At 51.0% G+C, this 13,342-nt stretch overlaps 1 protein-coding gene across 3 annotated transcripts in view; it reads right to left on the bottom strand.

Moving 5' to 3' along the window:
* The window catches only part of AFAP1L2 (actin filament associated protein 1 like 2), a 71,307-nt gene extending 58,351 nt beyond the window's left edge, over positions 1 to 12,956 (bottom strand). For 2 of the 3 annotated variants that reach the window (XM_056352265.1, XM_056352266.1), the window contains exon 1: positions 12,675 to 12,954. In XM_056352265.1, coding sequence (XP_056208240.1) covers positions 12,675 to 12,690 — 16 coding nt within the window. In that variant the 5' untranslated portion in view covers positions 12,691 to 12,954. Of the gene's footprint in view, positions 1 to 12,674 lie in introns of all 3 variants that reach the window. The other variant, XM_056352264.1, reaches the window with a different exon arrangement.
* Between the last annotated feature and the right edge of the window lie 386 nt (positions 12,957 to 13,342).

Genomic DNA, 13,342 nt, shown 5'->3' with positions numbered 1-13,342 from the left:
AAGCCACAGAAATAATGAACCCCAGTGACACTTTCTTTTAGTCCTGGAAATTGCCAACAGCTTGCTGCATCAAGCCAGATGTGTTTCACCACATCCCCAGGATCCTGGCCACACAGCACACCAACCAAATCACACAGCTCGCTCTACAGATGTGCTGCGGCAGGTGCTGAGACCCAGACCAGGTCCAGCTGTGTTTATTTAGTCTGCAGCGGTGCCACAAAACACAGCTGCATTGACCTGGGTCTGGACACCTGGCTCCAGATAAAAGCAGCTCAGTAGCGAGAAGCTGGCCATCCCTGCTCCATGCAACTGGAGCCAACCCCGTGACCGAGCAGGCTCTGATCGCATCTGCCTTCCCATCCAGAGTGCTGCGAGCGGTGGGTGACAGAGGGGACACACTGAGTCAGGGTGAAGAGAAGGCAGCACACATGGAGCCTTGCCCTGGGGCCAGGAGATCCCACTTTTCATCCTGGTTCCACCTCTGGCTTGAGCTGTGCTGCAGGAAGTCTTTCCCCTTCGTGGTTTGTCCACATTGCTCATTATTCCTATCTCGATAGGAATCCCCCACCCCCAATTCTTTCTGGCTTCAGGAAAACTCTTGGCAACCAACATCAGAAGTGGTTTTTCTCTTTTCAGAAAAGCCTCTACACTTCATTTCAGATGTTATGGTTTTAATTTTCACATAATATACACTATGACTGACACGTCAAAGCCATCACAGCCCAAATCTTGGGGTGTTATTTCTAAACTCACTATAAAGTATTGTTCCCTGCTACTGACTGAGTCATCTCCTCCAGATCAAAGCTTCTCCTGCTCAAATTGAAACACAACAGCTTGGCATTTGGCTCTTTCATCTAGAAGCCAGCTCTGTTTGTGCTAAGCAGCAGCTCCCTTTATATATTCAAAACAGAATATTTTACTGTCTTCTGCCTGTACTACGGCAGAGCAAGTTTGCACATTTGGGAATAACAGGCAAAAAACCAAATGTATGAACGAGGCAAGGCAATCTTAAAATCACGGGTTGAAAGATTTGAAATTCCAACCCAGAATATGAGATTAGCAAACACTCTCAGGAGCACCGTTTTTCAGCAGCTGAAGAGGCTTCAGCCCAAAGCATTAGAGAAGTTGAGGATGTCATGGACTGCTGGGGCCTGTGCTTTGGTGCAGGCTCGACTACCAGCTCCAAAGCCCTGAACACCAGGGGCCCTCAGCCCTGAAGCGCCCACAGATGATTTGGCTGCATTTCCATAAAGCGTGTCTCCAGTGTGGTAGAGCCTCCTCGTCTTTCACGGTCCAAATAATTGTCTGGAGTAAGGGTCAGCCGCATCCGTGCTATTAGCGCCCGGAACTGTTAACATTTCTCTTTGGCTAAGGAGTTGCCAGCTCTGCATTCCTCCTCTACCACAAGTCAGCTTTTGTCACGTTAAATGTAGATGTCCCGGCATGTCAAAGGCATCTTTTATCAACTGCACTAGAAATATGGTTAAGTAATGTATCAATAAAAATTGGTAAAACTTGTAGTAAACCTTATTTAAAACTTAGATCCAGCCTGATCCTTGTGGTCAGCCCATTGACTATGCTGGAATGGCACCAGGAGTTATTTTGGCCCTTCCCACCTCCTCTAAACATGGGCCAACACACATTCATGTTTATCAGGAAAAACAAGAACATATGCTGAAAACAGAGCATTTCCAACAAAAAACTCAATCCAGCATGGGAACAAAAGCAAACTGCAAAGATTTTGTAGCTAATAAGGGCTGTCTGTGTGAGGTTGTCTGCCCTGAGTTAAATGTTATAAGAATACCTTAAAGAAAGCACTGGAGTAGCCTCCAGACCTACACATTTCTTAATGGAGACACCAAACAGCAAACTGATGCAAGAACATGTGATCTGCAAGTGGTATGCGATAGTCCCTGGTTCTCATCCTGGTTTTGGAGTAACACTAGTTTCAGAGACAGCAAACAACTTACATTAACTGCAAGGAGACTCCACTTTATTACACGCACAGCACTAATAGGACACCCTATGTATGATCTTCAAACCCTCTTACACAAGTACCATTCTCTGTGCTCAACACCTGCCTGTGCTCCTGTTGGTCCCCATGCCTTTGACATTCCTGCGGGATTTGTAACTGACCACCACAAAAATAAAAAAAAACTCACCATAGCTGGAATTATACCAGCAGCAAATGAAAAAAAAAAACCCAGCACATAACCTTAGGGGGATGTCATTATTTCAGCCAAAGAATTGAAGGAAGGCTGACGCAGCCAGGCCAAGGAAACGTGAATGTGAAATCCCGTGCTGTTCAATACAATTTCATCCACAGCCAAACCTTGCCTCTGGGTGCTGCCCCAGCACCCACCTGTGCTGGTGGGGATGCCCGACTGCCAGGCATCCTGGTAATCCCTTCCTACAGCACCCCACCATTCCCAGCCTCAGCACTGCCCAGAGCTCCTGCGTTTATTTCTAAGCAGTACAATAAAACTGTCATTGCTCTTTTGGTTTGAAAGCTCCAGCGAACTATCAGAATTAAAAATAAATCACTCTGGTTTGGGGAATGTTGAGCCTCCTGGGTCTAGAAAGCATTTGTTTCCCCTCTTAGCCAGACATGGGAATTCAGCCTTTGGGATAACGTACGGGAATTTTGATTGCCATTTCACTTCCCTCCACCCTGCCAACTCCCACTTCAATTTCCAGAAATAGACCTCTTCTACACGCAGAAAGCATCTGTTTGAACAACCTGATCTGAAAACTACATTCAGTGAAGTTCACGAGCGCAGAGTGCTAACAGACACAGGCTTAGAGCAAACCGCATCCCCACCCAGGTCTGCTCTGCTTCACAGACCGCCAGTTTGGGCTGGCTCAGTATAAGCCAGCGTAACCCATTCAAATAGATTTGATCAGTATTTTGGCATAGATAGGTGACTCAATCAAGAGCCCGCCAAGCTGAAAGCGTGACTAGCTACCATAACCCAAGCACTCAGATGACAGACCACATTAACAGTGTCTCAATAGCTGTTGATCAGGATCAGAGACAGAATTACAACATATATCAGAAATCAAGAGTATAGGTTAGTGTAACGAACACATTTCGAGACTGATTTACGAAATCAGTGGGTTTTCCTAGAACCAGGCTTTAGAGTTCAGATGGACTCAGATATAATCCAAGCCATGCTTGCAAGCGTTGATACATTCCTGACATGCTTTAATTAGTTACAGGCTCTCTACAAGTAATGCATTAGGGTAACCAGCACCAAACAAGCCAGTAATTCCTTTCAGCACCTGAAAGGAAACCTAGTAAGTATCATCTCACTAGGGGAACAATTTCAAAGCTCTAACTACAGCAAATTAAAGTGACACAGCATCTAGGTAACTAGATAATATCATCACCTAGCCCTGCTCATCAGAGCAAGCTGAAAGACACTGTGCATGGATCCTACAATGTGACTGGAAGAGAAGATAGGATAAAGTTGAAGCAGTAATAAGAACCTGTGTTTATATAAAATAATACCATGCTTAACTCAAGAGTAAATCATTTGCAAGTGTTGCTCTGTTGAACTGTGTGGTAGCTAACTTCTGGTTCCTATCAGTAAGAAGAAACAGGACCTTCTGATTTTGTGTTAAGGCGAGTACATCTCCGCTGTAAACCTCAGAACATTTGGGTTGCTCCTTACCCCATATAACCTTGGCCCTGAGACAAGTCCTTGTTAGCAGTAAAGGGTTTACATTATTAATTTCTCAGTGTTAGAATTAGTTAGGTTATAGAGAGAGCCCAGTAACACTTGATTAGGACCATCACAAGAAGTTAGTCCTCACATTCTCCTACAGCCTTCTCACAGACCAGCCAAAGTTGATAGCACCAGATGAATTGGTGGGGTGGAGGAGGCAAAGTGCACAAGAAGCTGCTCTGCAGAGATGACTTGTTTCAGAGGTCGCTGGCTTTTAAAGATACCGTGACCACATATAGGCTGAGCATCACATACAACCACAATTGGCTCCAACACTGCTGCTCAGGGAAGCGAGACAGAAGTGGGGACCACTAATATGGGGGTGTGGAGGAAACCAAACTCACCCAAAACAGTCACATAGGCCTTTCACTGGGGACTTTGCACAACACAACAAGCGAAGTTATTGAAGTCCAAAAGCACCTGCAGCTCCAGCGCTGGTTGCGCTTACAGCCCCAGGCACCAAGTGCAACATGCCCCAGACAAGGCAAAGCACCCATGGGCCTGAAAGAGTTCAGGAGAGAAAGCACGTAGTCTCTGTGCTTCCCAGCAGGCTCCAGACCCCTGCAGCAGCAGACAGTGGAGCAAAAGCCACCCTGGTCAGTGTGCAGCCTCCTCTGCAGTGGCCTCAGGCCAGGGGAGGATGGCTCCCAGACCACAGGCAGCAGCCAGGCTTGCCTGCTTTTGCATTGCACCTCCACTCAGACCTAGCTCACGCAATTTCACACTCTGCTTGTCTTTCAGCAAAAGGCTGCCTTCACCTATGTGCAAACATACCGAATTCCTAACAGGGACCGAAAAGCCAGCTGTGGTTAGGTGAGATGGATGGATGGATATCCCACCCCTCAGCCCAACTAACTACAGCAAGGAAAAGATACCTCTACTGCTTTGTTAATTGGGCTCAATTAGTCTAAGCGGTTCTCTTCTGAAGCCAGGCTTTATCATACTTCAGCAGCTGCCAAGATCAAGCAAACCTACAGCAGATGTGGAACTGTACCTTACAATCCCAGCTTTCTGCCCGATTCTGTATACCCCAGGGCGATGAAGAAGCATGACAGTAAAAACAGCAGAAGTTCTCACCGTTCAGGACTACATAGCACATTTTTAGAGAGTGTAATAAAACACAAAAGATCCTCGAAGACACCAGATTTAAAAAGAGGAGCCAGGACATGCTCCCTAGCCAAGCAACAGAGAGGACACTGCAGATGGGATGGATGGGGCAGATGGCCTCCAGCTGTCACAAGCCGCTGCAGGAGTCTGAGCTTGCCACATGTCTGCTTTTAAAGGCAGCCCCAGTTCCTAAGTCTGTGGTATTTTGCTATCACAAGCGGTGGCCACCTTACTGCAACTGTGTACTTATTCCCTGCTGGCGACAAAGAGCATCTCTGCATTACTACTGATTTTGGCTCGTTCACAGCAGGACCACCAGAAGTCAGAGCTGTTTGGCACTGGGACTGACCAGACACATGCACTGGCTTATTCCACAGAGATGACAAATCAGCGAGGCTGCAGCTGACTTGGTCGCATTCCTCAGTGGAAGAAAGCTCCATGTTTCACATGGTAGTAGCTAAAGCCACTAGCAACATCACAAAACCTTGAGCAATGCATGTTCTCTTCGAGCCAGCTTACTCTTCCCAAGCCTTTATAACTGTCATAACTTTGTAGTGATAAATAGCAATGATGAGATCTGCAGAGCAACTTTGGATCAGAGATTTCTTTGCAGATACCTTATCTCAGCTCACAGGAGCCTGCACACAAACTTCCCCTCACCACCTGCCTAAGCTGGCTGCCTCAGAGCACACGCAGGCTCCAGGGAGGAGATCCCCTCCTTGCAGCAGCCCAAGACTTGCTCCCCATCTAACTCAGTCCAAGAGGGAAGGGTTCAAGCCACGACTTGAGCATGAACTGCAAGAACCTCCTGGCTCAGGCTCACCTCTTTCAAAGCACTGCTGCCAAAGCCTTACGCAAACTTATTTACAAAGCATGCCAACTGCTTAGCTGCCCACCTCTGCACCCCAAACTCAGTGCCGACTCTGGAAAGTCTAGATCCATTGATTATTAGCAAGACTGCGAGTCTAAAGATATTTTTTACAATATTTGGTCTCCTAAAGCAAGTGAAAAACACCAGTGTGCCACCCCAGTGCTGGGGGTGGCTGCGGCTCCTGATTGTCTCAAGAAGAGATTCCTACACTCAGAAATAAGAAGCCCCCAGGCTGAACTGCCAGCTAAGGCTTGTGGATCCCTATTCCCTAGCTTTTTCTAAGCCTTGCACTATGCTTTTGTCTTAAGCAGATCCAAAGGAAAAAGAGAAAAAGAATAAAAAGACACGAGAAAAATCTTCGTACATGACAGAGCACAGTCCACCCAAGGGTGGAAAATACTGGCTTTTGTTAAACTGCAGGTGGCCAAGTCCCTATGCTATGTGGGAGTTTCAGTCTGATCCCGTAAGTCTGAGATATAAACAGCTCTGTCTGGAAGTCAATAACCAAAGACAATGTTGCCATACACCAAACCATCCTCAGACATGCTTTCTATGGAATTTTGCCCACGAAGAAAGCAATAGGTCAAGGGGGAAGAAAAAAGCCCAAACAAAACATATTTTAGTGAGTCCTGACCCTCATCTTTTGAGTTTTAGACCAAACCAGTGCACTTCCCACACCTTCTCCCCGCAGCACCCTGCTATGCTGTGGGTCCTGCGCCGCCTCAGCCGACCTCCACGGGCGATGGTAAGCCAAACCCTCCCTGCCAGCAGGAATTACCAGCCTCGCGCCTCCTTCAGTGACAGCTGCTCTCACAGCCATCCTGGCCCACCAGCCACAAGTTCAACTACTTTCGGTGATTTCTGCCCCAGTTGTTCTCTCTTTCAGCTACAGCCGGAGTGGGAAGCTGGATGCGGACCCAATGCCCAGCCCCGCAGCAGGGGTGCCTGCAGGCACAGTGCCAGCCCTGCTTTGCTGCAGCTACTCAAAGGGCTCAGCTCTTCTGGCCACCCTTAGCAACTTGTGTTTGTTTTGGAGGTTGGTGTTTTTTGGGGTTTTTTTTTTTCCCTTCTCAAGCTCTGCTCCCTGGATTCAAGTGAATTTATTATTTATTTTTTAAAACCTAAAAAAACCAAAAAACAAAAAACCACCCACGATCTTTGGGTACCAGGAGATCAGCGTCTTCCTACTGAAAACTTCTAAACAGATTTTTCTTTTTGAACTTTTACAGTCATTCTTCCAGTTCACACAAGGTTTTACCATGCACTGCAGCACAGAGCAAGAAGTGCCCAAATTTAACCCCTCCTCTGCAAATTGCAGCATAGCTCTTTCAATGGAAATGCCTTCTCCCAGCTACTTACCGCCAGGGAACTCTCCTGTTCACTGACACTTCCCCATCCACCCCCAAACCAGAGCCAAGTAAGTGGTTCCAACCCAGAAACTGCGTTGGCACTTGCACCAGCAGCTCCTTGGGGCAAGGCCATGTGAGACCCATCTCTGACCTACAGTCTGCAGCACAGACCGGACCAGTCTGTCTTGTCTGCTGACCTGAGAGAAAAGCACAAATGACTACTTCCAACACAAAACAAACAACTCCATGCAGGTCGTCAAACTGGCTGTGTGACTGCAGGATCCCAATTTACTTGCTGGGTCCGGATCTGTGCTTCAGGCAGGCAGCTTCAAAGAGGAACACCTGTGTCCTAGGTGCACGTGCTCTGCATCATCTTTAATCATAGGTGCACCTCTGGTTTTTGGTTCCCCAAGATATCCCCAGAAGCTCTAGGCTCTCTGGTTGCTATTGCTTGAAGATGTGCTTTCCTGCCTTACATGACTCCGGCCTTTCCAGAGCGTACAGCAAATTAGAGTTTACAGGACTTCAAGAGAACGGTATCCCTAATTTCCCTAGATCCAGGCAGGACAGTTGCAAGGAAGGAAATAGCCACTGGTTAGTGAGCTTGGTGTTCAGGTTCTGGATTTACCATAAAATCCTGAAGGAGTCGGTCAAGTCATTAAATCCTTCATATGTGCTGTATGTTGAGATGGAAGCATTGTGGAGCAAGGCTGCAGCTGAGCAGGCACCCTGAATTCAGATTTTAAAGCCTGTGGTGCTTTGGTGCGCAGCCCTGCAGAGCCTAGGCAATGTCAGCTGCCCAGTTGCCAGCTTGCCCCCAGTCCATCACTGCTGCTAGGAGCTGAAAGAGCCACCCATGCTCCAAAATAAAAGCATTACAGGCATTTTTGGATAGATGCTCCTTGTGTTCCTGGGCTGTGGGTGTTCAATGAAAGCAATCAGTGAAACCCCCAAACAATAAACTAATTCACATGATATCTCTGGTTCCCAGCACAGCCTGCACAGAGCTGCTGCAGGGAGTGGCAAAGGTGCCTGGGGGAATGGGAGCAAGGCTTGCCTCACACACTAGTCAACACCATGAGAAAAAAGTAAGAGCTCGTGCCTTGCCAGAGCACTCCAGAAGCAGTGCTCACAAGCTCTGAGCCCTTGGGCATCTAACTTTAGCAGCGGGCTCCTGGCAGTTTTGGTAGGGACACAGGCAGGGAACAGTCCCCAGAGCTGCAGAGCTACAGGGGTTCTACTCCCACTGTCCCTCACTGCATGGATCCCTGCCCCTTACTCTCAGGAAACAGAGCAAGGCCCAGTGACAAACTGGGGGTAGCAAAAGGAGCACCTCCAGGCCTGGCAGTGCCACACACCCGCCTCAAGGACCATCACTGCTCATTAATGGGGCTAAAGCCAGCATCCCTACAGCCTCATGACCATCTACAGTGAACCTGTCCTGGTCTGGAGAGGCTCAAGTGCACCCAGTTCAACTCAGAGCATCCTCAGGTGCCCTGTTTACACAAGAAATGCAGCTGTGCTAGAGGAGACCAAAAATATTATACAGGCACAGGTGACAGTGCGTAAGAAGCCTTGGTAGATGTATAATTGAAGCAGGCTGTGGTTTCAGCCACAGAAAAGGGTTTCATCTCCTAAATCCTTGCTGGGTAAATGACTCTGCACTCCTGCTGCCTATGCCCGAGCAGAGTCCATTCCATGCTCCAAAACCAACCAGGTTCACTCTTACATGAGAGTTACTATATAGGTTATGAGGGTACACAGGACATTAATTTTCACCTGCATTTAAAAGAAGGTTCAGCCCAGCAGCTGAAAATTGTATTGATTTGGTACAGTGCAGTACATTGTCTTGGTGTAATTGGGAGCTGGAGAAAACAGGACAATTAGCTAAACAACAGCTGTGTTGATGACCAGCTGAGGAGAAACCACATACGTTTGTATAGAGTCCAGATCATGTTAATATGATCAATCCATTTCTGATTCTGATAAGCAAGTGTTTATAAAGGGCCTCGGATTATTACCAGGGCTCATGTCTTTCATTCACCTCTCCACTTTGCAGTTTAATCCCAAGCATGTTTCCTTGTATTTGCCAGAACTTATTAAAAAGAACACGTGCTGAAGTCCCAAACAGACCCACACCCCTTTCTCCTCCCACTTAAAACATGTTAACTAGCAAGCAGACACCTCATCCTTCAACCAAGCCAGCATTTTAATCCTTATTAATACTAAACTGTTGACTTCTGTCAAGGAGACAAACTCTCCTCCATAGATAGAACAATGCTTGTCTCCTGGGGAAGAGCACTGCAAACACTACCAAAGCCCTGCAGAGCTCGGGGAGACCCTCAGATAAGAAACTTGAACCTTGTGTCTGTGCTCAGAGGCAGTAAAACAAGAACGCCAAGCACTTTTCTTTGAAGAACTGGGCTGCAAGTCACTCTGATTTCCATTACAGAGCTCTAACACTAAAAATACAGTACTAATCTCAATGCTCACATCACTTGACATTTCAGACGACATGGGGCTGCATCACAGGGGAATCACCCCTGGCTGCAGCAACAAGGGGTTGGTCTGAGAGGGCTTGACAGGGGTGGCAGGTAAGTGAGGGTGCAACCAACACACCCCTCACCAGTAACAGTGCGCTTAGCACCTCTTCCCCCCCAGGATTTTGAGATGGCTGGTCACAGACCAGCCAGCCATGTCTGACAAGCAGGGCAAGGAGGAGGCAAGAAGCCACAGTGCCACTGTAACAGGGAGCACAAGACAGGATGGTTGTACGAATCTCAAAGGCAAACGTATGGGAAAGAAGGGAGAGAGCGCTCGCAGGGAACAGAGGAGGAGGAAGAAATGAGGGGCTTTGTCCTTGTCACTACACAGCTGTGGGTACAGCGACCACCTTCATGCACACCGTCTGCAGGTCTCCCTATTGTCCCCTTGGTCTCTTGCTCTTCATGTCTCCCACATACTTCCTAAGTCGCAGGGAGGAGGCAGATTTTTAAACAGCACCTTCACCAACAGAAGACACTCCTTACCGTCGCCTGGCAGAAGAAAAGCCAACCCTGCCATATATTGAGATTATCCTTCAGAGCTTTAAGAGCCTAACAAGAGTCAAGAGAATGTCTTCCTATGCATCTGGCCTTGCAACCCCATTTGCAGAGGCTGGGAAAGGAAACCCGCTCCCAGGAGAGTTTCACAATCCCTCCTTCACTTCCCACCATGCAAGTCCAACAGCCCGAGCTCTCCCTGCTCCACGGGTGCCACCCCACCAGCCACCAGCTCCAGCCTCGCACACCGCACCCAGCTGCTTCACCCTGCCTTTGGGACAGGGGGGGACACCTCCTGTGTGCACCAGGTTAGAGTTCGGATTAAAGCACACCCCTGCCCGTGTTTAAAGCAAAGAAATGCTGCTGTTTGCTGATGCTTGCAACCTTCATAATGTTGCTTGCAACATAGGAAAGTTGTTGTAGTCAAATTCCTCTTCCCAGAACATCATTTCATTGCTCAACATCCCTCTGAGTCCATCCCTCTCTATCATTAAAGGATTTCCCTGCACAAGTGCTCTGCCTGGCTTGTAGCAAGGATGAAGACTCCTCACATCAACTGCGGCAGCAACAAGATATCCCCACCAGAACTTGCACATATCCCCTGTGCTTACTAATAAACAACTTGCCTGCTTTCTCCACCTGCTCCTCTGGGCTCCCAACTCCCACACGTTCTCCCCTAGCCCTTCCTCCCACCCACTTCAGCAGCCCCAGGTGACTCCAGCCACCCCAACGTGCTGGGGACACCTCCCACCCACAAAATGAACTGTTGCCATCACCTGCAGCTGCCTCAGTACCCGCATTAACACACCCCTACTCCCACCCGTGCACTACCACTAATGCAAAAAGAACTGGCAAGGCTCTGCAATCAGTTGTGCTCGTTATTCAATACACATGTGCAGAGAACATCCCCACTGCTCTGAGGGAGCAGTGTGCGTATTTAAAAAGACAATATATGAAACATCACTGAATCTTAATGAATCTACTGCTTTGCTACTGGAACCAAATAGAATTGTACAGACCCTGCCAGGGAAAAACCCACCCAAACAGCTACACAATATTTGACTTGCAATACAATCTTTAACATCACTTTTGCAGTATGTTATTATCGTGCTTATCAGGCTCGTAAAGTATTGGTTGTAAGGAGGAAAAGGATCAAAATGCAACAGGCAGCACAGTGCCAGCCCTGTCAGAATGCTAAAGTGCTTGCACAGTCAAAAAAATACACATTCCTGGCAAAAATTAACTTCACACAATATGATACCTTGACGTATGAAGTCCCTGCGAAAGCAGGATTAGAGAACAAGGGCTACAAGCTTGAATGCATCTGCTGAGGGCCCGCCAAACCTTGCCAGTTTGACAGTAACAAGCCCAAATGAGGTCAGGCAGGGATATATTTGTTTAGTACCAAGTTCCCCACTTAAATGTTCAAGCTGCATAAGGAGGGCAGAAGTTAGAAGGAGAGCTACATTTCCTCTCAACAGGTAACACTTCCCGGAGGCTTGTTCTGTGCTACAGAAGTGCTGGATCCACTTCCTCCAAGGGAGACTTTTACACACCGTTTAGTAGCAGAAATCAGAGTACCACACACACGCCACAGTGCCCCAAGCCCAAGCACCTCGCCCCAAACCCTCCCTCCTCCAGCTGGCAAGGAACACTGAAGTTTGAGAAGTTTCCAAGTGCGCCCACAGGGCCAAGATGCACCAGGTTCGGTGGCAATGACCCAGCAGCGTCACGCAGGAAGCGCCAGAGCCATCGACTGCAGGGAACAAGCGGGCCGTGGGTGACCACCAGCCCCGATGGCATCTGCCGGAGGGAAAGCAGGGAGGCAGCTCACCTGCCCTCTCCCTCGCCACCGACCTATTCGCATTGAGAAAACAGGACTCTCCATTTCGTGCCTTGTTAAACCTGGGAGGGTGGAAAGTCCATGCAAATGGGTAATTTGGGAGGAGAGAGGCAGCGGGCAGCGTTAGCCACAGCCGGTGGCTGCGGAAAACGAAACACGACGCTGCTCTTCAGTGGCACAAAAAGCTCCGGATCCGCAGATGCTGCAAAACTCCCCTCTCCCTCGCCGCCCGGTGCCCGGGGCAGGGACAGGGGGACTTCGCATCCCGGAGCGGGGCCGAGCTGCCTCCCACCTCCCCGCAACCCCCAGCACCCCGCACCACTCGCGGGGCCGCTTCCCCCCGCGCGGACCTCGCCTCCCCCGGCCTCTGGCTCCCGCCCCACTTGCTGGCCGCCCCCTCCGCGGAGCTAGACCCCCGCTCCGACCGCCCGGTCCCACTCGCGGGACAATCCCCCCCCCGGCACCGAGCTGGGGTCCCCCTCACGGGGACCCCCTCCCCCGCAGCTGACCCCTGGTCCCCCTTTCGGGAAACACCGCCTCCGGAGCTGCCCCCCCCCACCCGCCGCAACACACCGCCCCCGCGCTCTCCCACGCGTGGGGACAGCAAACCGCCGCGCCCCGCGCCAGCGGGTCCGCCACCCCGCAGCGCCCCGTCCCCGCCATCGCGGCTCCCCGAACCCCGCGGCGGGCACGGCAGCGCTCCCGGTGCGGGGCACGCGTGACGCCCCACCTCACCTTTGTATTTATCCATGGGGGCTGTGGGACACGGCGCTGCCCGGCTGCGCTGCGCTCCGCCGCCGCGCTCCCGTAGCCTCTTATTCCGGCGGCGCCGGATCCCCCGGCCGGCCCGGGCCGCCCCGCCCCGCCCGCCCCGCCCCGGAGCCGCGGAGCTGGCCGGGATCGGGGCTCCGGGATGGGGACCGGGGACCTGGGGACCTGGGTCCCGGGGTGGGCGTCTGGGATCGCGGGACGGGGAGCGGGGAGCGGCCCTGCGGCTTGTCCCGCACGGCGCGGCGCGGCCCCTCCCCGCCGGGTGGATCCCCCCGGCTGGCGGTGCCCGGGCGGGGAGCGGGGTTCGGGCTGGGGGCGGGGGGGGCGCAGGGTGCTGGGCGGGCGCCCGGGGGGCTCCTGCGCCCCTCGCTGCTCGCAGCGCTGTGCCCGGGGCGGGGGAGCGCCGCCCGCCTCCTGCGCTCCGGGCGGTGCGGGGCTTCGCCGGCTGCGGGGGCGCTTTGGCCGCCGCCTTCAGGGAAAGGTCTCGGTTATCCCGGGACGGCCGTGTGTGGTCCCGCTGGCTCCCGGTGCTCAGCGCACAGGCGGGAGCCCGCCGGTGAGCCCCCTTCTGCCCTGCTCTGGGCTGCCCGGCTGCAACGTTGGGGTCCCCTGCCACCTTCCCGGGGCTGCTG

Source organism: Falco biarmicus, chromosome 9, assembly GCF_023638135.1.
Source record: "Falco biarmicus isolate bFalBia1 chromosome 9, bFalBia1.pri, whole genome shotgun sequence".
Classification (NCBI taxonomy): domain Eukaryota; kingdom Metazoa; phylum Chordata; class Aves; order Falconiformes; family Falconidae; genus Falco; species Falco biarmicus.
This window is presented reverse-complemented; position numbering and strand designations above follow the sequence as displayed.